Raw genomic sequence first — 23,213 nt, forward strand, 5'->3', positions numbered from 1 at the left:
CTCAATCCCCATTTTCCAGATGAGGGAACCGAGGCCCAGAGATGTGAAGCGACTTGCCCGAGGTCGCCCGGCCCACGGGCGGAGGAGCCGGGGGTGGAACCCGGGACCTTGCGACGCGCAGGCCCGCGCCCCGGCCACTAGGCCGTTACCTGTGGTTTACTTGCGGTTGTGCCGTCCTGTTTTAAGAAGCCGTCTATTAACTTCTGGGGACTCCCACAGGGGACGGCCGTGGACTTGGCCGGGCTGCCGAGCGGCCTGTTCTTCAGAGGACTCTGGGCCGCTTTGACGGGGCTGACCGCGTTGTTGGTTTTTCGGTTTCTTTTCTTGTTTTTCACTGACGCTTGCTTCAACTGGAGTAAGGGATTTTTTAACCCTGAAAGACAGAGGAAAGCCCAGCGTGGCGTGAGGGGGCCCGGGGAGGCCTCTCTGCCATCGTAATCTGTCGTCGGGCGGGCCCGGCGCCGCTCGGGTCCGCCCAGGGTGAGATGTGGGCTCACGGGGAGGGGAGAGCGGAATTTGGGTCTGAGGGGGTGGGGCGTGATTAACGCACGACGGCCTCATTTTCCGACCCGAAGATTTGCCTCTAGTGCATTAATGATGACGGTATTTGCGAAGCGCTTACTACTTGCCAGGCAGCGTGCTGAGCGCCGGGGTGGACAGAAGCAAATCGGGTTGGACACGGTCCCTGTCCCTCTTGGGGCGCAACTCTTCACCCCCATTTTACAGATGAGGTAACCGAGGCCCAGAGAAGTGGAATCACTTGCCCGAGATCACAGAGCAGGCAAGCGACGGTGCCGGGACTAACACCCAGGTCACTCTGCCGCCCACGCTCTACCCACTGGGCCAAGCGGCTTCTCTCTCATTACAGATAAAAAGCCTCAGTCACCCTGACAGAACGCGTTTCCCTCCGAGACTCGATCCTCAGGCCCGGGGTTGGTTCTTCCGGCCTCTGGGAAGGCCGCCCGTTTAGCTTCAGTCTCTTGGGCAGCACTGGCACAAAACTGAACCGCTCCTCCCATCGTGAGAAGATCTAGACCGTATCTACCTTCAGGCAAGGGGGACCCGTAAAATCGCCAAGGAACGTTGTCATTTCGGCACTGAAATGAGCTTCCCCCGGCTTGAGGCCCCCGCTCTTCCTCCACTGTAATAGAATGAGCTGCCTCTCGTCCTTCGGTCCCGTAGCGCTCCCCAGACTTCAACTCTCAGACTCTCGGTCTGGGTGTGGGACCCACAAGACCTCCTGCCGCTCAACTCTCTTAGCTGCCAAACCTGCGCCGGTCCCCATTCGTCTCCTAGCTAGTTTTCTCGGGGCAGCGGGCGGCAGCCTCTGAGGGCCTCCGCCGTTCACGGCCAAACCCCAGAACATCGCCCGCTAAATGGGAACGAACAGCCGCCAGGGCAACGGGGATTACAGTCAGGGAAGGCGGATGGAGCTGATGTCTTTGTGGACCCCTCCCGGGCTGAGCCTCTGTTCAGTGCTTTGCACACCTTAAGCGCTAGATAAATACGGTTGAAGAAGAAGAGCCCGCCGCCTCTAGGCCCTCGCCCCGCTCACCAACGGGGACGGGAAAAGGCCTAGGAGACCGTGACCGCCGTCTCATTTTACGGAAGCCATCTACCAGTGCGGCGTTTAAACCGGGGCAACCCGAAAGATCGGCGTGCGTTCGTAAAGCCTGAAAGACCGGCCAGTATTTATTGACGAGGCCTTTCCCGGGACAACCACCTGAACGTCGGCGAATGTTTATAAGGCCTCGCTTGCTCTCAATGACCCCTTTCCTCCTTGCCCCCGGCTCGCTCGGTGACTGAATGGCGGCCTTTGTGGCCGGCCGGAGAACGCCGCAGATGCTAATGGCATCAGGAAGCCGGGCCTGAATGTTTTCTTTGTGGGCTACGCTCGTCCCGCTCATCTGAGAGGTTCCTAAAAACTATCTCCATTTAGAGATGGAGAGGGACAGTTGCGGTGACCCTCTCGGGGTGGGTGGTGGGAGTTCTCGGACCCAAAGAGTCGAGGGACAGAGGTGGTTTCTCACTGGGCTTTTGTCGGCTGGCTACCCGAGCCCCACTCCGTCGTGGTCGGCGGTATCTCCGGGCTTACCCGACGTGCTGGCTGGCTGTTGATTGGGCGGGTTTTCCAACTGCCTCTGCCTCTGATCGTACGCCGCTTTCAGCTCCTCCTGAAGCTCGGGGGGAAGTGCGGCGAACACCTCCGGGTCCACCTGACGGGAGGGGAGAAACGAGGGTCACGGGAGTCACCGACACACCCAATTCCTCGTCTGCTGGTCGTTTCCGGTTTTCCACGGATGGCTCTCGCTCCCCCGGGGTGGGGGCGGAAGGGCATTTTTTGGATTTGCTCCGTCAGCCGGAACGAGGGCTGTCTAGGTTTTTTCATGGGTGGACTTCTAAACTGTAAACTGGAATGTTTAACTGTACGCTTGAAAAGGCCTGGGTCACGGGTTCCACGTGGGAACAGTAATCATTATGGTATTTGCTGTAATTGTGGAATCTGGCAATTAAGGCATATGGTATAAAAACTGTGGTTTTTAAGGGCTTTCAGTGCTGGGGTACAAGAGAATCCGGTCGGACGCGGTCCTTCCCACAGTGAGTAGGAGGGAGAGAGGAACTGAATCCCCCCTTTTACAGATGAGGAAGCAAAGGCCCAGAGAAGCTAACCCACTTGCCCACGTTTAATCAATCAATGGTATTTACTGAGCGCCTGCTCTGTGAAGAGCACCGTACTAAGCGCTGGGGAGTGCCCAATCCAACGGGATTAGGCACGTTCCCTGCTCGAAATGAGTCTACGGTCCCAGGGCAGACAAGTGGCGAAGGCAAGATTAGGACCCAGGCCCTCCGCCTCCCAGGCCTGCTGGTGAGGAAAGGCCCGGGGCAGATGGAAGGATTTGCCAGCGGCCTCCGGGGTCCCAGCTGCGGGAGGCGAGGGAGGCGAGAGCCGTGCTCGTGGGCCGGCTGCTCCCTGGCCGAGGGATCGCCGCCGCCAACGGCAGACGGCCCCTGGCCTCTCCGCCTGGAGTCCCAGGGATGGGCCCGGCCGCTTGCCCGGCTTACCTGCGAGAGGGCCGGCAGGGCTATCACGCTGACTCCCGCGTCGCTGCTTGATTCTTGAAGTTCGGGGATTTGTAAAAGAACCGTTCCCACCGGCTGGGGCAAGATCCCGGCGTGACAACCGTTCAGCGGCTCTTTCTTTTTCTCACCGGGCGCCTCTCCCTGCTGCATGGCGTGCATCTGTTCTATCTGTTCTCGGAGATCAGCGGGGAGGGCCTCGAAGACAGACTGGTCTAGCTGGAAAGGTCCAAAGGAGCAAGTCAGTAGCTCCAAAAGAAAGATCCTAGGATCCCCACAGAGGGTGACGGTCCTGAGGATTTCACAGCCTAGTACACGCACCTTTCAGGTTCCAAAAGCCCACAAAGCTTCTACCAACGGGGACCCCTCTCCCTCTATCCACTCTCCGAGAGCAAAACCCCAACTTCAGCCGAGCAGCAGAAACTCAACTCCTGCCCACTTGGACAAAAACAGCTCCCATCTTTATTACTATTAGGATCATTACCACTGTCGCGGCATCTGTTAAGTGCTATTATGCGTCAAGCACCATTCTAAGCTCTGGGATAGATCCAAGTTGATCTGGTCACCCCACCTGGGCTTACAATCGAAGTAGGAGGGTGTAGGATCTAATCCTCACTTAAACCGAAGCACAGAGAGGTTAAGTGACTTGCCCAAGGTCTCACTGCAGAGTTGGAAGAGCCAGAATGAGAACCCAGGTCCTCTGACTCACATGCGCCTGCTGTTTGCACTAGGCCACGTGCTTCTCTCTCTTGGTCTTAAGATGAAAACTGAGCATGGCTCATAGATGATTCCTAGATAGAGCCAGAGCCCTCCAAACTTACCTGGGAAGGGGACGGAACCTCGATACTGAAATTCAGTCTCGATTTCACACTGACTGGGGAATGCAGGCCGTTCCACTTCGCTGCAGGCTCCGTTTTGCTCATAACAGGACTGAGGCCGGACGTTAGATGTGTAGTGAAAGATGGCAGGAAAGTTCTTGATGCAGATGATATTTCAAGGTCCATGGCAGCAACAAAAACTAGAAAGGGTATAAACGAGATAAAATGACCAGGCAGTCAAAAAAAAAATCACTATAAGTCAGTCAGGGAGAGCAAACTCCAAACCTTATTCCTGCTAAACCAAGGGCAAGCATCCAAAATCAATTCTATAATTTTTCACCTCTATTTTTTTAACACCTATTTTATTCGATAGGTTTCATTCATTCAGTCGTAGTTATTGAGTGCTTGAGGTGTTCAAAGCACCGTATTAAGCGCTTGGGAGAGTACAATATAACATCAGACACATTCCCTGCCCACAACGAGCTCACAGTCTCTCTGTGGGGAGACAGACATTAAAATAAATAAATAACAGATATATACACATGGTTCCCTATCATACTGGTTGTCAGTGTGGAGGCCTAACTAGAATATAAAAACTGGGTGTGCCATCCAGGAGGGTGAGGCTTAGGGAAGAGGACTAGGACCTTTAACTGGACTTTAGAGATGTAACCCCAGTTGTGGGTTATGCCTGGGGGAAAGACTGGGCCCAAACAAAGAAGCTGGCTTGCCCAAGGTAGGGGGGAGGAGAGGATAGAAAGGGAATTCTCAGGTCTGACAGGGAAAAGAGAAAAAGGTCCAACTGCTAGGAGTGATTCCAGCCAGGAAGGGAGGTCGTGGGGGCAAGGAGGGAGCACAATGACAGGGGGGGAGAGAGAGAAAATGTGTGTCTGTGTCTCTCTCTGGGGCTGTGAAGACATAAGGCTTGGGACCCCAGCTGATCAGGAGCCTGCTCATCTGAGGAAATCCCGGGGCTCTTCGAAAGGGAACTCACAGGCTGTGGAAGGGCAGGCTGGAGACCCGTCTCGAGCTCAGCCTGGGGGGAGACTCAGGCTGAGTTCCAACTGAGTGAGACCGTCAGGTCTGAACTGCAAGCGGCTTCTATTGGGTCTGGGTTATTTCGACAGGCCAGTCCACCCAAAAGCAAAATACAGATCTGGATTTCTCCACGGAAGCCAGCAATTACGTAAACAGAGGGGAATGGACTCGGCTCGGTCCCCCCTACGAACCTTCTTTGTGTTCCTCTTCTGCGGGTTTCTTGGCCTTCTGAACTTGGAAGAGATCAAGGACGGAATGGGCTCCACCAGGAAAACGGACAGATTGTGCTGCTGGGTGAGTGGCATCACCCGGAGAGCTTTTACTGATCGGAACCAACTGATTCACGAGAATCCCAACCTGAAAAGAAACGAATCATCTCCGTTTTTTACACTATAGAAGTTCAGTAAGCTTTCGAAACAGAATAAAGGTACTGGGATATCAGATAGATGCTAATTTCTTCCTTTAAACCCACACCTCTTCATTCAAGGCAAAAGAGTAAAGGCATTTAAAAATGTATTTCTTACTGCTGCGGCTTCTTTCTGTCCAAAAACGTTAAAATACACTCAAAACCGTAATCTCGGTGGTTAGTTTGGGTGTAAACTTGATGATCAAAGATTCGTCTTCACTTTAGGGTCAGGCACCACAGATATCGCAACATTTTATGCACTCTGAACTGTCCTAAGATACACACACCTCATCCCCACTCTGATAATGCTCCAAAATTTCCTCCTCAGATGTCTGTTTAACCGGTCTCTGACTTTAGCCTGATCTCTCTTATTCGACAAGAACCCTGGACGACACAGGCGCTCCTGGTGTAAGAGTCTGTCCCTGAGATCTTTTTTTTACAAATAAGACTTTTTCATAGCTCAAAGACTCTCCCACCCCAAAGAGAAGTATTCTGCACCTTGAAGAAAGGCGCTTCCTACACTCAAAGACAGCTTTGACTGCAGTCAGAACACACAGAGTCCCGGTTCTGTGAACTGAAGAAAGAACAGATGCAAAGCATCACCAGGAGACTCCTTACAGGCTTCAAAGCAGTCACCTCTCCCCCTTTCTACCTCACCTTGCTACTCTCCTCCTCCAATCCAGCCCGCACACTTGGCTCCTCTAATGCTAAAACCTTTCTCCGTACCTCCATCTCAGCTATCTCGCTGCTGATCCATCACCCGCATCCTGCCTCTGGCCCGTAACGCCCTCCTCTTCGTATCCAAACCCCACCTTCAAAGCCTTATTGAAGGGACACCTTCTCCAAGAGGCCTTCCCTGACTAAGCTCTCCTTTCCTCTTCTCCCGCTCCCTTTATTCACCCCTGCTCGCAGCCTCACAGAACTTACTGTGACTTTTATTTTACTTATATTAACATCTGTCTCCCCCTCTAGACTGTAAGCTCATGGTGGGCAGGGACTGTGTCCATTATACTGTTGTATTGTACTTTCCCAAAGCGCTCAGTACAGTGCTCGATAAATACGACTGACTGAAAGGCCAAACCTTCAGGCTGTGAAAATTGTGTATTTCTGTTGGAGCTCTTCAAGAGTTTAAATGGAAGGGTAAGTGGGAATAGGCTTCCGGGGACATGAACCTTGCAGAAAAGGAGCCGAATAAGCGAACATACTCAGGAAACAAACTCCAGGTGGCCCAAAACAAAAATGAAGTTACTTACCCCCCTCATATCAGATATATTCACTTTCATTGTGTGAAACATGTTTAGGGTTGCTTTACCAATTATTTTGGCACTATCTGTTGCTTGATCCAGAATTACAGTCCTGAAAGAAAAAGAAAAAAAATACTTTTAGCAAGTGAGGAAGAACTCTTTTTACTCTTTTCAAGTTTTATACAAGCAGCAGAGGTTCGGGATTTCATTCCCTTGGAGAACTCATTCGCCCCCACCGTTTCGACTTCCATCTCTAAGCGTATGAGTCACTAACCTTTTCCATGCCTCAGTTCCCTCCTTTGCAAAACGAGGGTTCAAGACCTGATTTCCCTCCTACTTAGATGGACAGCCCCCTGTGGGACCTGATTATCTTGTATCTACCTCTGCACTTAGTACAGTGTTTGGCATACCTTAACAAATACCACAGTTATTATTATTATTTCCTGAGTGCAGACAGAATGCAGTACTACCGCTTGGGAGGGCAGAATCTAACAGAGTTGGTAGACATGCTCTCTCCCACAAGGAGCTCAGTTTGGAGAGAAGACAGACATTAATATAAATAAATAATTTACAGATATGCGCACAAGTGCTGTGGGACTGAGGGTGGGGTCCAATCAGCCGGTCCCCTCCTACCTTATTTCTCCTGACCTCCAATTACAACCCAATCCGCACACTTCCACTCCAACACCGAGAAACTTGCCATACCTCCACCTTTTCTACCTCGCCGCCAACTCCTTATCCGTATCCTCTCTCTGGTCTGAAACACCCTCCCGCTTCACATCTGACAGACCATCATTCTCCCCACTTTTAAAGCCATCCTAAAAGTCACATCTCCTCCAAGAGGCCTTTCCTAAGCCCTTTATCTCCCCCTACCTATTCACCTGTGGACCTGGATTTGTACCCTTTAAGCATCTGATAGTCACACCACAGCACTCATGTACTTATCCTTACACTCTCCCATTTACTGTAATGTGAGTCCCCACCAGTAGACCGTAAGCTTCTTGTGGGCAGGGACCGTGTCTACCAACTCTATGACATTATGCTCTTCCTAGTGCTTAGTACAGTGCTCTGCACACAGTACATGATTAAAAGATATCACTGATTGACTGAGGAGAGAGAGGCAGCAAAATATTTACAGATGGGGTAATCAGAATCCATGAGTTGACTGGTTCATCTCTCATACGTACACAGATGCTGACGGACAAATGAGAGGGTTTAAGGGGCCTGTAGGCATCCACTCCTGAGGTTCTACACGGTCCCAAAGTAGGGGTGCTTATTCAATAGTGAGTTTTGGGAAGTGGAGGTGGGGGAGACTTCAAGCATATTAAGGAATATAAAGCGTGCAACGAGTGCTATCACGCTCTCTTATCTGAACAGTTGAAAACCTACAGCGTAATTAACCCCCATGTTTTTAACATGTGCAATTTGCCTTGTGCAGTACGTGGAACCCTCACAAGGATTAGGAGAAACAGATTCCTCAGAAGGACTGCACGAAGCCTCATTATCCTCTTATGATGAGAAAGCATTTTCCCCTGGCTATTGCTCAATGTCTCAGTTGATGCCGAGTGGTGTCTGTAGGAGTTCTGAACGACAGCCGGACCTAGGGTCCCGCTGTCGGCTGCTAGTGGGGAGGGAGGCGTGACAAAGAGGAGGGGGGGCATTACGGACCACGCCATTACCACTGTCAACCATCCACAGGTCGCGGCTGCAGTGCGGTGGCTGGGGTGTCCAGAGGGGAGCTCTTCTTCAACCTGAGCTGGTTGTGGGCAGGGAATGTGGCTGTTTATTATCTGTCCTCTCCCAAGAGTTTAGTACAGTGCTCTGCACACAGGAAGCTTTCAATAAATACAACTCAATGAATGAATGAGGCCCAGCTTGAGAGTCACTAGGGCCAAGAAGAGCATGCTCTAGGGCCTCTGCAACGGGACCCAGCTATTGAAGAGCCCCAGTTGAGATGAAAGATTACAGGGAAATGCGATATCTGAGGGCCAGGGCAAATACGACGGAGCCTTGACGTAGTAAAGCTCTAATCAGGTACAGAAATCTCAAAAATGGTAAAAGCAAGTCACCCCAAAACTCCTGAAAGTCGACGGGTCTTTTAGGAAAAACTTGGGGTGAGTGATACCTTCCCTGGCGAGCAGCAGGAACTCAACTCCTTGAGGCAGAAAGCGGCTTCTCCAGCGAGCCTACCTGGCAATGTTATCGCAGATCCCGTGACCTCCAAATTTCGCGGGTTCCACGGGGGCGCCCGCTTTTCGGACCATGATTTTCAACGTCAGTCGTCTACCCTTCATGCCGGCAGCTTCCAGCCTTCGTTGAATCTCTTCTGAAAGTCTCAGCAGAAAAGCTTCTGCTTCCTTAGGCTACAAGAACCAACACATTTTCCTATTAATTAATCTTCCTCTCTAGTTAACGTTTCTCCTTTTTCCACCCCAATTACTGAGCGTATCTTCTACCTCTATCTTAAAAAGGGAACCAAGAATACAAACGCTGATAGATATAATAGCAATAATATCACTTGTTAAGCACTTGCCGTGTGCCAAGCATTGTACTGAGCACTGGAGTAGGCTCAAAATAATCAGGTTAGACAGCGTTTCTGTCCTGTATGGGGCTGACGAGGGCATAGGATTTAATCCCCAGTTTACAGAGGAGGAAACTGAGACCCAGAGAAATGAAGTGACTTAACCAAGGTCACCCAGCCAGCATGTGGCGGAACAGGAATTAGAACCCAGGTCCTCGACTCCCAGACCCGTGCTCTTTTGCACTAATGCCACACTATTTCCATATAGCAAATGTATTCAAAAGAATTTGCTTTTTCGGTCAACTCCATCTGGAAGTTGTCACTTTTTCCTTTAACCTGCCTTTTAGCACTCGATAAAGTATCAAGTGTCAGCAGTGGGAGACACTCCAAATCCCCTGTGCTACGATTCCAAGGAATTGGTTTAATACGTCCATAAGCTCGGTTCTCCAAGGGTCACAAGCCAGGGCTTGCAGTCCTGCCAAACCTCACGTTACAGAACACATCCCGAGGAACTAACCTGCTTCGAAGTTACATGCCACGTGCACAGGGAGTCCGGTCTGTTTCAATAATGTGACCTCCTGAGTGCAAACAGGCCCTCGGTGTCCATAGATCTTGCAAAGAAAATTCTAGCCAAAATATGCACTGAAAAAACTCACGCCGTGGCACAACCGTGTGTATTCTTTTAAGCTGATTTAATTCTGGAAACTCCAGCTGAGAAGGATTTAAACTAATGTGCCATACACAAATTATACACTAATGTGAAAAGGCACTTTTCCAACAAATGGAAAAATCCCACGCAGTTATACGGGTTAGTTTCCCTGACCAAAGTCTACATCCTAAGCGGGGGGAATGTGGGGCATTTTTAACAACATAATTAGGACAATCTACTTAGGAGAAGCAGTACACATCAGAACTGGTAACTTAGTTCCACCAGCCTGGAAATCCAACCTAATTCTAAAAGGAGTCAAGAAGAAACTCTTGCAGGGAATTTCTCTCTGACTCTAGTTTACAATCATTTTGGCTAATCAGAAACAAAGGACCAATTTAAAGTAGGGTTGGCAAGTACCAGCTTCAATTCTTTACTCCCTGGAGCAAATACAGTAAAAACAAAGTACTCTGAGGCTTAAGCAAGCAAAGCTACTTTAACCACGGACTTGGCCACGAAAATGGAAGAAAATGTGACTGGAAACGTAATTACTGGATCAAATGTTTGAAAAACAGGTGAGGAAGAAAGAGCCGTCCTAACAGGTGAATCTGATTAAAATAAATATGCACAACTCAATTATCTGAGGTAACAAGAGCCCCTGAGAACATGTGTGAATAACTAAAATTTAGGGTAGGTAGCTTCATATTCTCCCATTCTAAATCTTTGATCTGACATACTAATGGAGCCAAATCATCCAACTGGCAAAGTTTTATTTCTCCTGCCCCACCTCTGGTGAAGGTGCTATTGACCAACAAAATAATCCAAGAGGAGGAAACTGGAGAGAGAAGGAAAAAGAGCAGAAGGCTAAGTGAGAGTTACCTGAAGAATAGAAAAAATGAACATTTTTTTTGCACCAAACTTGAGTATCTGTGACTAAAAATGGTGAGCTTTTTTTACAGATAAACTTCCAAAGAAAATGTTACTTCAGGATTTTTTGTCCAAAATGACCACCCCCATAAAGGCAAAATATGGTTATATGAAGAGTGGGGCATGAAAATAAAACCATCTAACATTTTTGGTAACTACTGAAGTTTCATGATGTTATCCATTTCTAGTTTAGCCTTTTGAATACCTGCTTCCCTTTTGTCAGATTCTAAGCATATGAGAAAGTGATTATTTTCAAAACTGAGAGCTGGGAATGAGACAAGTATATGGAACACATTTTTTTAGATTAAGACACTGCAAAATCTTTACCTGGGTAAATCTTATTCCATAGTTGATCTCAGCCGAAACAGATTTCCTTTCCTTTTCTGTTCGAACTGGCCGATCATCCAAGCCGCGGCAGAATCTATAAAGCATCTGTCCTGTCTTGGGGCCAAATTCTTTCTGGAGCTTGGACATGGTCATATATTGAAGATCTCCACAGGTTTTAATTCCCAGAGATGCCAACTTAGATTCCATTGACCGACCAACTCCTAAGAAGAGAGGCAACATTTTTCCAAATGGCAATGTACGCACTGAATTTAAATGGCATTTAAACGCCGGGAAATACATGAGCCCCATGTGAGACAGGGACTGTGCCCTAACGGATGATCTATCTACCCCAGGGCTTAGTACAGTGCTTGGCACGGAAGAGGTGCTTATTATTATTATTATTGTTACATTATTACATGGAGACAAACTACCTGAACCGAGAGAGGACCAAAATGCTGGGGAACTGGGATCCATTTTAAAATTTCACCTCATTTCACAGACAAAATCATGATGAACTGTTCCATTTTCTAGAGGCCAGGACAGTGCTGTTAAGGTCGACTCACTGCAGTGAATGACTGACCGAAGGAACGAATTCATCTATTCCCAAGCAGTTGCCAGAATTTGCCCCAAAGGTTCTGTTAATGTGCTTTGAAGCCTGACCCAATTGAACTTCCTTCTAATGGGGGAGAGAGATTACATGGCGTGGTCTGCTCTAGATTTTAATTAAGGCCAGTTTTACAAATGTAGCTGTGCCAAAGGAACTGTCCTGTGGGGCGAAGAGGTCAAAACACACTTTGTGATGGGAGGCTGCAGAGAAACTGATCAATAAAACTGCTCGGAAAGCAGGTGCCCAGGTGCAAGTGAAGACAGTAATCACGGTGACAAAGGGGGTAAGAAAAGAGGGCTTCTCCCTGGATTTTCTTATTCTTAAAACTATATGTCAAATGTTCCTTAAATCTCACATCCTGAATCCCTCTTTAGATCGACTTGGGCCCTCTTTTCCCTCTCCCACTCTGTCTATGCACTCGGATCTGTACTCTTTAGGCACTTGACATATCTATAAATTATTTATTTATATTCCTGTCTGTCTCTCCCTCTAGTCTTTAAGCTTGTTGTGGACAGGGGGCATTCCTATCAACCCTGTAACATTGCAGTCTCCCAGATGCTTAGCACGGTGCTCTGAGCACAGTAAGCATTTAATAAATACCATTGATTGATCGACGCAAAATCGCTTCTGTCCTATTTTAATATTTGATAGTAATACACTTGGAACACTTCCCAGAAGATGGCAGAAACAGCAGTAATGGTAATCACCACAGAAAGGAGTGATCAGTGGCAGATCATCCGTGAGAAGCAGGGGACTCAACGGGCCTGGGAGTCAGAGGATCTGGGTTCTAATCTCACCTCTGCCACTAATCTGCTGTGTGACATTAAAGCAAGTTGCTTAACCTCCCTTTGCCTCAGTTTCCTCAGCCGTAAAATCGGGATTCGACACCAGATCTCCCTGTCTTTTAGACTGCGAGCCTCACAGAGGACTGTGTCCAATCTGATGATTGGGAATCTATCCCAAGGCTTGGCACATTGTAAGTGTGTTAGAGACACCACAATTTTTCTGCTCATTCGTTTTTTGTAATAAGATGACCCTACAAAGAGACGGTCTAGAGGTCTGATCTGCCCAGAGATCTCTTTCAGATGATTTGAACATCCAAATATATCTGAAAGGCCTCTTGTTAAAATACTAATCACTACTTACTGCACCCACGGTTAGAGAGAAATTTCTCAGGTACCTGTGATCAATCGATCAATGACTGAGTCCCTGCTGCCCACCCCCACTCAATCCTGAAGGCAAATTCCAACACCTGGAAGGTACCCTGCAGTCTCCAGTCCCCTCAAAATAATATTAATAATACTGCTCCTTTAGAAAGGTTCTTTGGTAGCTCCTACAGTATTTACTCTCGCCCTTATCTTTTTTATGTTGTTTGTTGCTTCCCATTTCTTTCTGGATCATCGGTCAGTTGCATTTATTGAGAGCTTACTTTAAGCACTTGGGAGAGCATAATAACAATATAACAGATGCATTCCCTGCCCACAATGAGCTTACAAGTCTTAGAGCGGGAGACAGACATTAATTTAAATAGAATTACATAAAGGTACGTAAGTCCTGGATGGGGATAAATGAAGGCAGTGAGTCAGGGCGATACAGAAAGGAGTGGGAGAAGAGGAAAGGGGAGGCTTAGTCAGGCAAGGCCTCTCGGAAGAGAGGTGCCTTCAATAAGGCTTTAAAGTTGGGGGCAGAGTCATTGTCAGATATGAGGAGGGAGGGCATTCCAAGCCAGAGGCTGGATGTGGGTGAGAGGATGATGGTGGTCCATCCCCAACCAACCAACCATCCAGCTTACTGCTTTAGATCGTGTGTGGTGGGGAGGCCCACGGGACCATGTCTAATTACTGGACTTAGTAGGATCCACTACCAGAACGACTGTAGATGGACGTGGGACGTTCTGGGACAGGGGTGTCCCTGCAGTCGCCGTGGGTCGGAAACAACTCAGCAGCCTAAGACAAGAGTGCTTCAGGCCCAGTAAGCGCTTAAGAACTCCTCCTAGTAAAATCGGTATCATCTAGTGGAAAAAAAAAAAGCCAGGCCGGGGAGTCACAGGGTCTGACTTCTAATCCTGGCTCTGCCACTGGCCTGCTATGTGACCTTGGGCTAGGCACTGAGTCCTCCAGAGGGCCAAGGACCATGGCTAATTCCCTCCTGCATATTCTCTCCCAGCCCCTAGTGAACGCTTAATATTACTACCTAGTGAATTTTTCTGTGCCTCCATTAATTCCTCCTTCACAAAATAGGTACTAAATACCCAGTCTCCCTCCCGCTTAGACTGGCGGACAAGAGTTAAGGCTGCTGCAGTCGTAGGAGAGGACCATCCTCCCTGCTGAGGTCTCTTTAAGGCACATGTGTTACACCCTGGGTGAAGCCAGGGAGAGGGTGACCCTGTTCCATATCTAGATGTACGTACACACACCCACCTACCCCCCCCCCACACACCTTATTCAGAAAGAAATCTTGCTCAATACAAGTCCTGGTCTTTTCCTGGCGTCGGATAGCCAAGAGGCTAAAATTCTGTAACCAGTGGCTATTTATGATGGAGATAATGGGAGCGAGCCGATGTGAGCGGAGGCCTCGGGCGGGGGAGTCTCCACTTCCACCCATCAGCGTGAGAGTCCAGGCCTGCACCAGGCCGGGAGCCAGAAATAAACAGCCTGCCTTCCCAACTGTTAGGAAGTCGGAAAGCTGTGGCCACTTAGAAGCCGAGACTGAAGAACCTCAGTTCTGCTCTCCCTCCCAGCGCTGTTCAGCTAGCTAAGAGTCTGGGCCCGGGAGGCAGGGGATCTTGAGTCTAATCCTAGCCCGGCCACTTGCCTGCTGTGTGACTTCGGTCAAGTCCTCGGACCCTTCGTTTCCTCATCGGTAAAATGGGGATTAAATATCTGTTCTCTTTGACTTAGATTGTGTGCCCCACGTGAGATCGAGACTGTCTGCCCTGATTACCTTGTATCTACTCCAGCCCTTAGTTCGCCGCTTGGTACATAGTAAGCGCTTAATATATGAAACAATTATTATTATTGTCATCCATTTTGGCCTCCATCTCTTTTTTTTTGTACTTTCCAATGCTTTTATCAGTAACGGTTTGACTTTTTCTTTTGTCCTCCCCACATAGCCCCATGTAGGACAAGGACTATGCCTGAACCGTTTATCTTGCTTTCACTCTAACACTTTGTTAATAATAATAATGGTATTTGTTAAGCACTTACTATGTGCCAGGCATCGTACTAAGCGCTGGGGTGAATACAAGCAAATCGGGTTGGACACAGTCCCTGTCCTGCATTGGGCTCACAGTCTTCATCTCCATTTTACAGATGAGGTAACTGAGGCCCAGAGAAGTGAAATGGCTTGCTCAAGCTCCAGGACAGACAAATGGCAGAGTTGGCATAAGAACCCATGACCTTCTGACTCCCAGGCCCGTGCTTTGCACAGTGCCTGGCACACAGAAAGCCCTTAATAACATAACTAATAAAAGCAGTGATTCAACAACTTAATTCAATGGGTCCTTTACGACTGCTTTCTCAAATTCCACATTCTTTTCCACGGCGTATGTACTTCTGATATACTCTAATGTGACAAGCAAATCTGAAGCAGCTTTGGCTCCTCTGAATTCTACTTTCGTTCCTTGGATTACTCAGAGGGATTTAGGAAACACTAACCCATGACTCAACCTGAAATAACGGCTAGAATCTGATCATTTCTACACTGGGTGGATTCAACTCTAACACAGCCCTGGAGTTGTTCAATGGTATAGAAATCTGCGGCTTCTCTGGGCTTTTAATAATAATTTTTACGGTTAATTGAAGGATATCCTCTGTAGTTGTTTTTGTTCAGACTTTAACATCAGTCAGGAAAAAAATAAAATCAAATCCCTGAAACGATCGGGAAACAACATCTCAGTTTACCTGGTAGGTTGGTAACTAGCTGACCTCTGATAAAATCATCCACCTCCTCTGGTTTTAAGTGATACTGTCCATCTGGTTTTGCTTTCCGAGTTGCCAGTCTAGCCAGCAGAATATTGGAACCTATTAAGGACAGATAACATTAGCTTGTTTAAAAGAAAATACAAATCGTCATACCTTTTTTTTTAAAAAAAAAGAATGTCTCAAATGAAGACAGGCAAGGAGACAGAAAATACACTAGTATAAAATTACTATAAACTCAGAAAACATCCATCTGCTATTTTTTACTGTTTTACAAAAATCCCCCATTTAATTCATTGCAGTAGTCAAAGAAAACCTTCAAGAGCCAAAATACATTTGGCTTTGGTATTGTTTTTATTGTCTCTGGCAAGAAAATCCTTACAGGGAAAAGCAGGGTGGTCTTTGGAGTCAGGGCACTAATCCCAGCTCTGGGACCTCACTCAAAGCTCTGTGACTCAGTTCCCTCACCCGGAAGATGGAACCAATAGTTCTCCTTACCTTCCACACACTTTGGTCTAATAAATACATTCTACAAATTCACAGTATTAGGCTAAATGTGACTTTTCAGTTTTATACTTTTCATCAAAGTTGGCCCTAAGGAAAATAAAACTTGATGCTGTGTAACTTTTTTTTGTACCACAGCAATCCTTTAAAAACTCTGGAGTGCTAGCTGCTAGCATCTTTTAATTTAAGTAGCTCACAGAATAACTGCTAGAACAGCAGATCCATTTAGCGATGTTTGTGAGAGAAAGGGTCTTTAATACCTCGAGATTCAAATTTGGGAGCCTTAACGTACCTTTATACAATGTAAAGCTATATTAATTGTGGTTTTTTTAATGGAATGAGTGTGAGGCAAGGTTATTGCGTGCTTAGAAGACACCCCAAGGCAAAACTTGAAACATCAAGCAAGAATCTGGAGAATGGTATCTGTGTCACCAACAAAAACACACAGATGCACAACACAGCATCTAGCTCGAAGGATCTCAAATAGGTTACAAATAATAAAAATGAGAGTGGGACCTCGAATAATAGTGCCCTCTATCCACTAGGCCATGAGGCTTTTCCAAGGTACTGCTTGAACATTAAAATTGCATCCACAGCCAACACATGGGCGTAATAAGCAAACTTCCTAGAAAGATGTTTGAGTTCAGTGAGAAATTAAGAAAAGAAAACTGACCATCCTTAGAAATACTGACTATAAAAAAGTGCAGGAAAAGAGGCTTGTGATTTATATTCTCAATTACAGTGAGCGATTTACCGCTCACAGAATTTTAACATTTTGGTAAATGACAACGGAATGACGTGGCTCCTGGCTGTAGCAAAGAATTAGAAATAGTTTGTGTACAAACGAGAAATAAACCGTACTAACCCATGCCAACAGAGGCCGTGCATTTAGTCTGGTCTTTGATTTCAGTTCGGAGGGCATCTGCAAATTCGTCAGGAGTGAGTCTGGTCTCTGCAAGGATTTCAGTGATATCTACTAGAGCTTCATCACAACTGACAGCTTCAATGTTATGAGTATAGCTAGCAACACAAAGTAAAGGAAATGAATCAGCAGCAACAGCTCACCATCTGTTAAAACAAACATGTAGCAAATAAAGTCTTCCTTCCCCATCGTAGTTTTCCACATTATAAAGTCCACAATATACTGACTCCATCAGGCAGAAACCTGATTTTTAAGTGTTTCTACAACCACCTGACAGGCAGAGCTGCCATTATCGATACCCCGTCAATCTGCTTTCATAACCTCAAAACAAATCCCTTTCCCAAGTCAGAGCGAATTACTTCCTTCCCCGTGTTATTTAATGGCGAGTACTTGGTTCAAGGGTTCCATTTTAACAGAACTCAATTATCATCGTGTGTTAAAAAAAATTAAACAGACTGTAACAATCTAGCAAGTAAATATCTGCTCCACTGAAATCTTCTACAAACTTAAGAGCGAACACACGTGGGGTGGGATATTGACTGGCTTATGCTTACAGCAGATCTGGGGTTTAGGATTCACATTTTAGTCATTTAGACTGTGAGCCCATTATTGGGCAGGGATTGTCTCTATCTGTTGCCCAATTGTACATTCCAAGCGCTTAGTATAGTGCTCTGCACATAGTAAGCACTCAGTAAATACTGCTGAATGAATTTTATGGGAACAAAAAGTGCTCTGAGAGAATTAAAGATGAATCTCTCTTCCTGCAGGAAATTAGAGAAGTCGTTCCCGACCCCAAGGACATTTTTGGTTCACATATTCAGACAGGAGACTAGAATTCCTCATCCTTCCCTCTTCTACCTCTCCAACGCGTTGTGCAGACAAAATCCACAGGAATACAAACACAGAATCACCTCCAAGATCATTTCAAAACACGCACCTTAGTTGGCCCAAAACCTGACTGCCTAAATTGGGAAATGGAATGGTGGGTCTGATGCCTTCCGTCCCCGAGCCCTGTAATTGGCTGGAAGGTGAACCCTGGGGGCGGCCACGGGCCGGGCTGGGGCCCAGCAGAGACGGGCAGGGGTGTTTCTAGTGGACAGGGGCAGGCGCTCACCATGGCAAATGCCAGAGCTCTTCAGGTAGATGCTGGCTAAAGCTGACACAGCCATCGCAAAGGGCCATCTGGGGAGGACAACCGACCCTAGCCGTTCCCCTCGACTGTTCCCTATGGAGAATTTCTGCAACTCCCCACTCCCACTCAAACATGAAACGCTCTCTTTCACACACAAACACACACGCTCTCTCTCTCTCACCCCCCGCCCCCAGTGATATCTCCAGTGCGGAGAGCACAGGAGTAGCCAGTGACTGGAGAAGGTCTTAGTGGTTAATACACAGTCCCGATTAGACTGTGAGCCCATCATTGGGCAGGGATTGTCTCTATCTGTTGCCGAATTGTACATTCCAAGCGCTTAGTACAGCGCGCTGCACACAGTAAGCGCTCAATATTGAATGAATAATACCGCCATTGCACAGCGAGCTGGGCTGAAATCCCAGTGTGGGGACACCAGCCACTGGGGCGGCAGTGGGAGGAAGACAGGGCAGCAGTGAGCCAGCCAGAGCCTGGGAGCATTGGGAACATGTCGATGCTCATTCATTCAATCGTATTTATAGAGCGCTTACTGTCTGCAAAGCACTGCACTGATCGCTCGGGACAGTGTGATGTAACACTAGACACATTCCCTGCCCACAACGAGCTCTCAGGCTAGCCCCAGCTCTTGATGATGATAACAATAATCATAATGATAATCATATACTTAGGTTATTTGTGAAGTGCTTACTATGTGTCGAGCGCTTTTCTAAGCACCGGGGTAGGTGCAAGATGATCAATTTGGACACAGTCCCTGTCCCTCCTGGGGCTCGCACCCTGTCGGCTCCTTGAGGGGAGGGATTAGGTCTTCAAACGCCAATGGAGAGTCGGGAGCAGTCGGTTCAGTGCTCTGCACACAGAGGGCACTTGACTGATTTGTGCCTAGGCTGACAAAGAGTTGGTGCCCCAGGCCTCAGCCATCGACACCGGGATTTGACTCCCAGTCAGAAGTCGCGGCTGCAGGAGCCACTTTAGTCTTCAACACAGCCCCGGGTAAACATTCAGTCTCCGCCGGAGGATGCGTACACGTATCTGTCTGGTCGACAGGGAGGGAGGCAAGCGTGGGTGGCCGAAGGGGGGAGGAAATAGAAGTCCCAGAAAATGATAGTGTGGGAAGAGAGAAATCTTTAATACAAGAAAAGTCCGGGCTTCTCCGCTCGTTTTGGCTAAGTAGTACCATTTCCAAAGGAGCAATTTGTCCAATTCTGGGGTTCGTTTCAAATGATACCGGTCTCTAACAAATCACCTTCAATTTCCATCAAAAAACTTTGAGGTGGCACTCTTTAGGAGGGAAAACAGGAGCGGCTGAATTATGTGAAATTACTTTTGTTAGATATGCCTATCATTACTAGCAGAGAACAATATCAAAAGAAGCAGGCCCGAACACTGAAAAGTAAGAAGATGCACAATTCCATTGTACGATTTACCTTGCTAGGGTTTCATACATCGTCCGTGAAACTTCCTTGTATGCATGGAAGTCATATGGAACCGCTTGAAGGTTTGGACACAGCTTTTTTGCTTGCCCAAAAAACATTCCATTCTTTATGCCGACTTGTCTAAAAAGAAAAGAAAGTCCAGTAGATTACTTAGTCTCAATCCAAATTCTAAACATTTGAGATTTCTGCTTCAAAAAAAAAAAATGCATATGTCCCTATTCCAGATGGAGTTTCACGATGGGCCACTCAGATTTTGCTCAATTTTTTAAGAAGCAGTATGCAAACAGAAGGACAAGAGAAATATTCAGGCACATGAAAATGAGTACAGCAGCACAGGAAAATTTAGGAAGTTTGGAAGTGAAGTGACTTGCCCGAGGTCACAGGGCAGACAAGTGGCGGAGCCTGGATTAGAACCCAGGTCCGCTGATTCCCAAGCCCGTGCTCTTGCCACTAGGCCACACTAGCCTACTTATTCCAGCCAGTTTATAATTCCCTACTTGTTGGAGGGACCAAACCACAGGGTATACTTTTTAATTGGCGGGCAGACTGTAATTGCAGAGCTGGCATTTGGCCAAATCCCCAGAAGACCATCTTGTTTCCTCTAGGAAACACTGTGTGTAACTCCCAGAGAGGAGAAATCAGCAGCATCCTTGCAAAATCCACATTTTGGCAGCCACTGGACAGGACTTGTCGAGGCAGCACGGACAATGCCACTCTCAATGAATCGGTGGTATTTACTGAGCACTTCCTGTGTGTAGAACACTGTAGTAAGTGCTTGGGAGAATACGACACAATAGAGTTGGTAGACGCAAACCCTGAACACAGAGAGCTTAGGCTAAAGGGGGGTTTCTAGGCTTCTAAGTGTTGAGAAAACATTCTGGGTTTTTTTTTGGAGATCATCGAGAGAAAATCTGAGACCTGACAAGATTACTCCAAGTCAAAGAGAAAACTGACAAGGAAAGGCTAGAAACAGTCCTTCTTCAAAGTGCCTACACTAACTTTTTTCAAGGCAACATTTGGGAAAAAGCGATTTAGTATTTGGCAGTGTCAAAATACTTCCACCCTGCTCTTATTCCAACATGGTAAGCAAATGTCACATACCTGGCTTCATAGCTACAAGATGCAATTTCAGCCTTCGACAAAACAGTGCCATCCAAGTCAATTCCGTTTGTCAGTGCAGAGTCCTGACTCTCCCACATTGAGGAATCCAATAAATCGGGAACTTTATCTACTTTGAAAATAAGAGAATGTAACTATTAAACATCAAGACCTTTGATTTTATTTCCTTAACTTCTGTTCAAAGAGGAGCTTTCAGTTTCTTCCACTTACATCTTTTTGTAGTGAATTAAAATAGAAACTTTATCCACTGGTATCTACCACCAACATTTCGGCTGAGGAGAAAGTTAGTACCTATATTATTCACGGCTTAGTTTCGGAAGTCTCATCAGCAGTTAAGGAAAACCACGTATTGTCCACATAAACTGAGAGTACCTCGTAATTAGAAACCTCGGTATTTTATAGAGGGGATTTCTTATACCTGTAGCTTAATGGAATACATAAAGGCAAATACATTCCGTAATCTTTTGCAATTCACACAAAGGTCAGCAAGCTAAACAACTTCAGTTCACTGAATAGGCCTATAAGTCAGAGAGCTTTGGTCAAGGGGCAGAATTTCAATTTCCAGAAACTGTGAGCTATTGAAACTATTTTTCAAGATTCTCTAAATTTAATATTCCTACAGGCTACTTAGATGAACAGTAGGCTAGCCAAATACTTGGTTTACTGCCATCCCTATTCTGGGGAACATTTCTGCATATTCAACTCCCAAATAATTAAAATCATCATTCTATCACTTTGAATGAACCTACTCCACAACGAAGAATCCACATTCAATAAACCTTTGAGACTACGAGAGTTACAAAATGCGGTACGGGAGAAAGTGACAGCATTCTGTATATAGTTCACCCACATCTAATTCAAAGACAGAATTTAAAGCCAGCTGAAATTCCACATGAAAAGATGAAAGGAAGACCCCGGCACCCCCCCAACAACTACTGGCTGCTCGCCACTTTATTTCCTTGACAATCTGCAGTCTCACAGTCATTCTGAAATAGGCGGAAGAAAAAACAGCGTCAGTTACTGGTGCCTGGGGAAGCTATTATTAGGTTGCAAGAAGGGCCTGCTGTAAAAATACATCACGCACTCCAAAAACATCCTTTCAGCTACAGCTACCCTACTATAAACAACTATACCACCGCTCAGGAAAACAAGAGCAAGAGATTCCTGCTAATTTGTCTGACTCCTACACTCTATAACTGACAGCAAGTCTTAACTGTTCATTAAGGATGAGCCGAGCCAGTGTTAGGAAAAGCGTGTCAAAATGAGGAGGGTTGAGGCAGAACAGACTCTTGTATGGACCCGGGGATTGGCAAGCCTAGACTCTTGAACAGGCATAACAGTTGCAAGCTCATTGAATTCTCCCGCTCGGCACGTGAGAGCCCACACCTTCAAGACCGGAATCTCACTGGGGTCAAAAATCTTCTTGAAACACAGCGTAAAATCTGAGCCCTGGTGTCGCTGAAGACTACGCCTACACAACACTATGCACTTTCAATTGGGCAAGTAAACCGAGGAGCCTTACCACTCCAGAGGCCCCAGATTCCCTGCAGAATTTTCAACCTCAAAAGTTGGAAAAAGCGTGCGGAATACAGCACTCTGACTGGATATCATATTTCTATAACCAAGGGACCTACTGCTCAAAAGCGGCTTCGCAAAGTAGAGCCTGACCCAGATGACGCTGCCTTCAGTCACGTCCCTTTTTCGGTTGATTTTTACATCGTCGATTAACTTCGAAGGGGCCCCTAAGTAACCCTCGACCCCTGAGATTTCCAATTAGAGAAAGGTGAAAATTCACGGCTAGAGAGAAGAGTGAGGAGAACAGCGCGCTTCCCCCTCCCTGGCCTGAGATGCGAGGAGACGCCTCGCTTATCTCCACTGGGCTCGCTGACCTGTTCCACAGAGCGGCAGAGTGGCTCCCTCCGTGAGCTGAGACAGTTGCTTCGTGTGAAATTCAGGGCAGTGCAGAGATGCACTGTCCCCACGGGAGGACAAGGCAGAGAACTGCTCATCAAAACTCGACAAACTAGACAGGCACATGGTCAATGTGGAGGAACAGTTGGAGAGATCAGAGGCCGGGACCCAAGTCTGTGGAAAAGAAATCGCTGAGAATCAATCTGGGACTGATAGGAGGGTTAAAAATTTTGCTCTTTAGAACGTAAACTGAAGAGGTCGCCGCAGGAGTGGGGTGGGGCCAGCTTCGGGCAAGGGCGAGAGGCTTCGACTGGGAAATCGGCTGGCTTTTCAAGTAAGGATAGGCACGGAGGCCCTTGGGGCGGAATGACACTTGGGCCTGATGCTTGGAAAGCTGCTTCAAAGCGAAGCCAAGGGTGGACGACGAGAGCCGTGGTGTGGGATTTAGCCAATGGACAGCTCTGCCACGGGCGGTGTTCACGAGGGATCCAAGATGCCCTTTTGCCTCAGAACTTGCCCGGCGTCATATATCAAAGGGTGGGAACTGCAAGCCTCAAAAAGAATATGGTTTGTAGAAAGTTGGGGCTCTAGGTGTCTACTTTTCAGCCCAAGAATGAGTTAGCGGACAGAACGCTTGGCGATATT

The 23,213-nt window shown here is 47.2% G+C and overlaps 1 protein-coding gene across 7 annotated transcripts in view; it reads right to left on the reverse strand.

The window, feature by feature from the left end:
• REV1 (REV1 DNA directed polymerase) overlaps window positions 1-23,213 on the reverse strand; it is a 72,802-nt gene that overhangs the window by 2,884 nt on the left and 46,705 nt on the right. For 5 of the 7 annotated variants that reach the window (XM_029048108.1, XM_029048109.1, XM_029048114.1 and 2 more), the window contains 12 exons: window positions 20,640-20,769; window positions 19,530-19,658; window positions 16,899-17,053; window positions 15,512-15,631; window positions 11,003-11,223; window positions 8,772-8,944; window positions 6,591-6,693; window positions 5,123-5,288; window positions 3,900-4,096; window positions 3,064-3,297; window positions 2,096-2,216; window positions 150-373 (listed from right to left, as the gene is read on the reverse strand). In XM_029048108.1, the coding sequence (XP_028903941.1) occupies window positions 150-373; window positions 2,096-2,216; window positions 3,064-3,297; window positions 3,900-4,096; window positions 5,123-5,288; window positions 6,591-6,693; window positions 8,772-8,944; window positions 11,003-11,223; window positions 15,512-15,631; window positions 16,899-17,053; window positions 19,530-19,658; window positions 20,640-20,769 (1,973 nt within the window). Of the gene's footprint in view, window positions 1-149; window positions 374-2,095; window positions 2,217-3,063; window positions 3,298-3,899; window positions 4,097-5,122; window positions 5,289-6,590; window positions 6,694-8,771; window positions 8,945-11,002; window positions 11,224-15,511; window positions 15,632-16,898; window positions 17,054-19,529; window positions 19,659-20,639; window positions 20,770-22,546; window positions 22,743-23,213 lie in introns of all 7 variants that reach the window. The other 2 variants (XM_029048116.1, XM_029048111.1) reach the window with 2 other exon arrangements.

This window comes from Ornithorhynchus anatinus, chromosome 20 (genome assembly GCF_004115215.2).
Source record: "Ornithorhynchus anatinus isolate Pmale09 chromosome 20, mOrnAna1.pri.v4, whole genome shotgun sequence".
Taxonomy (NCBI): Eukaryota; Metazoa; Chordata; class Mammalia; order Monotremata; family Ornithorhynchidae; genus Ornithorhynchus; species Ornithorhynchus anatinus.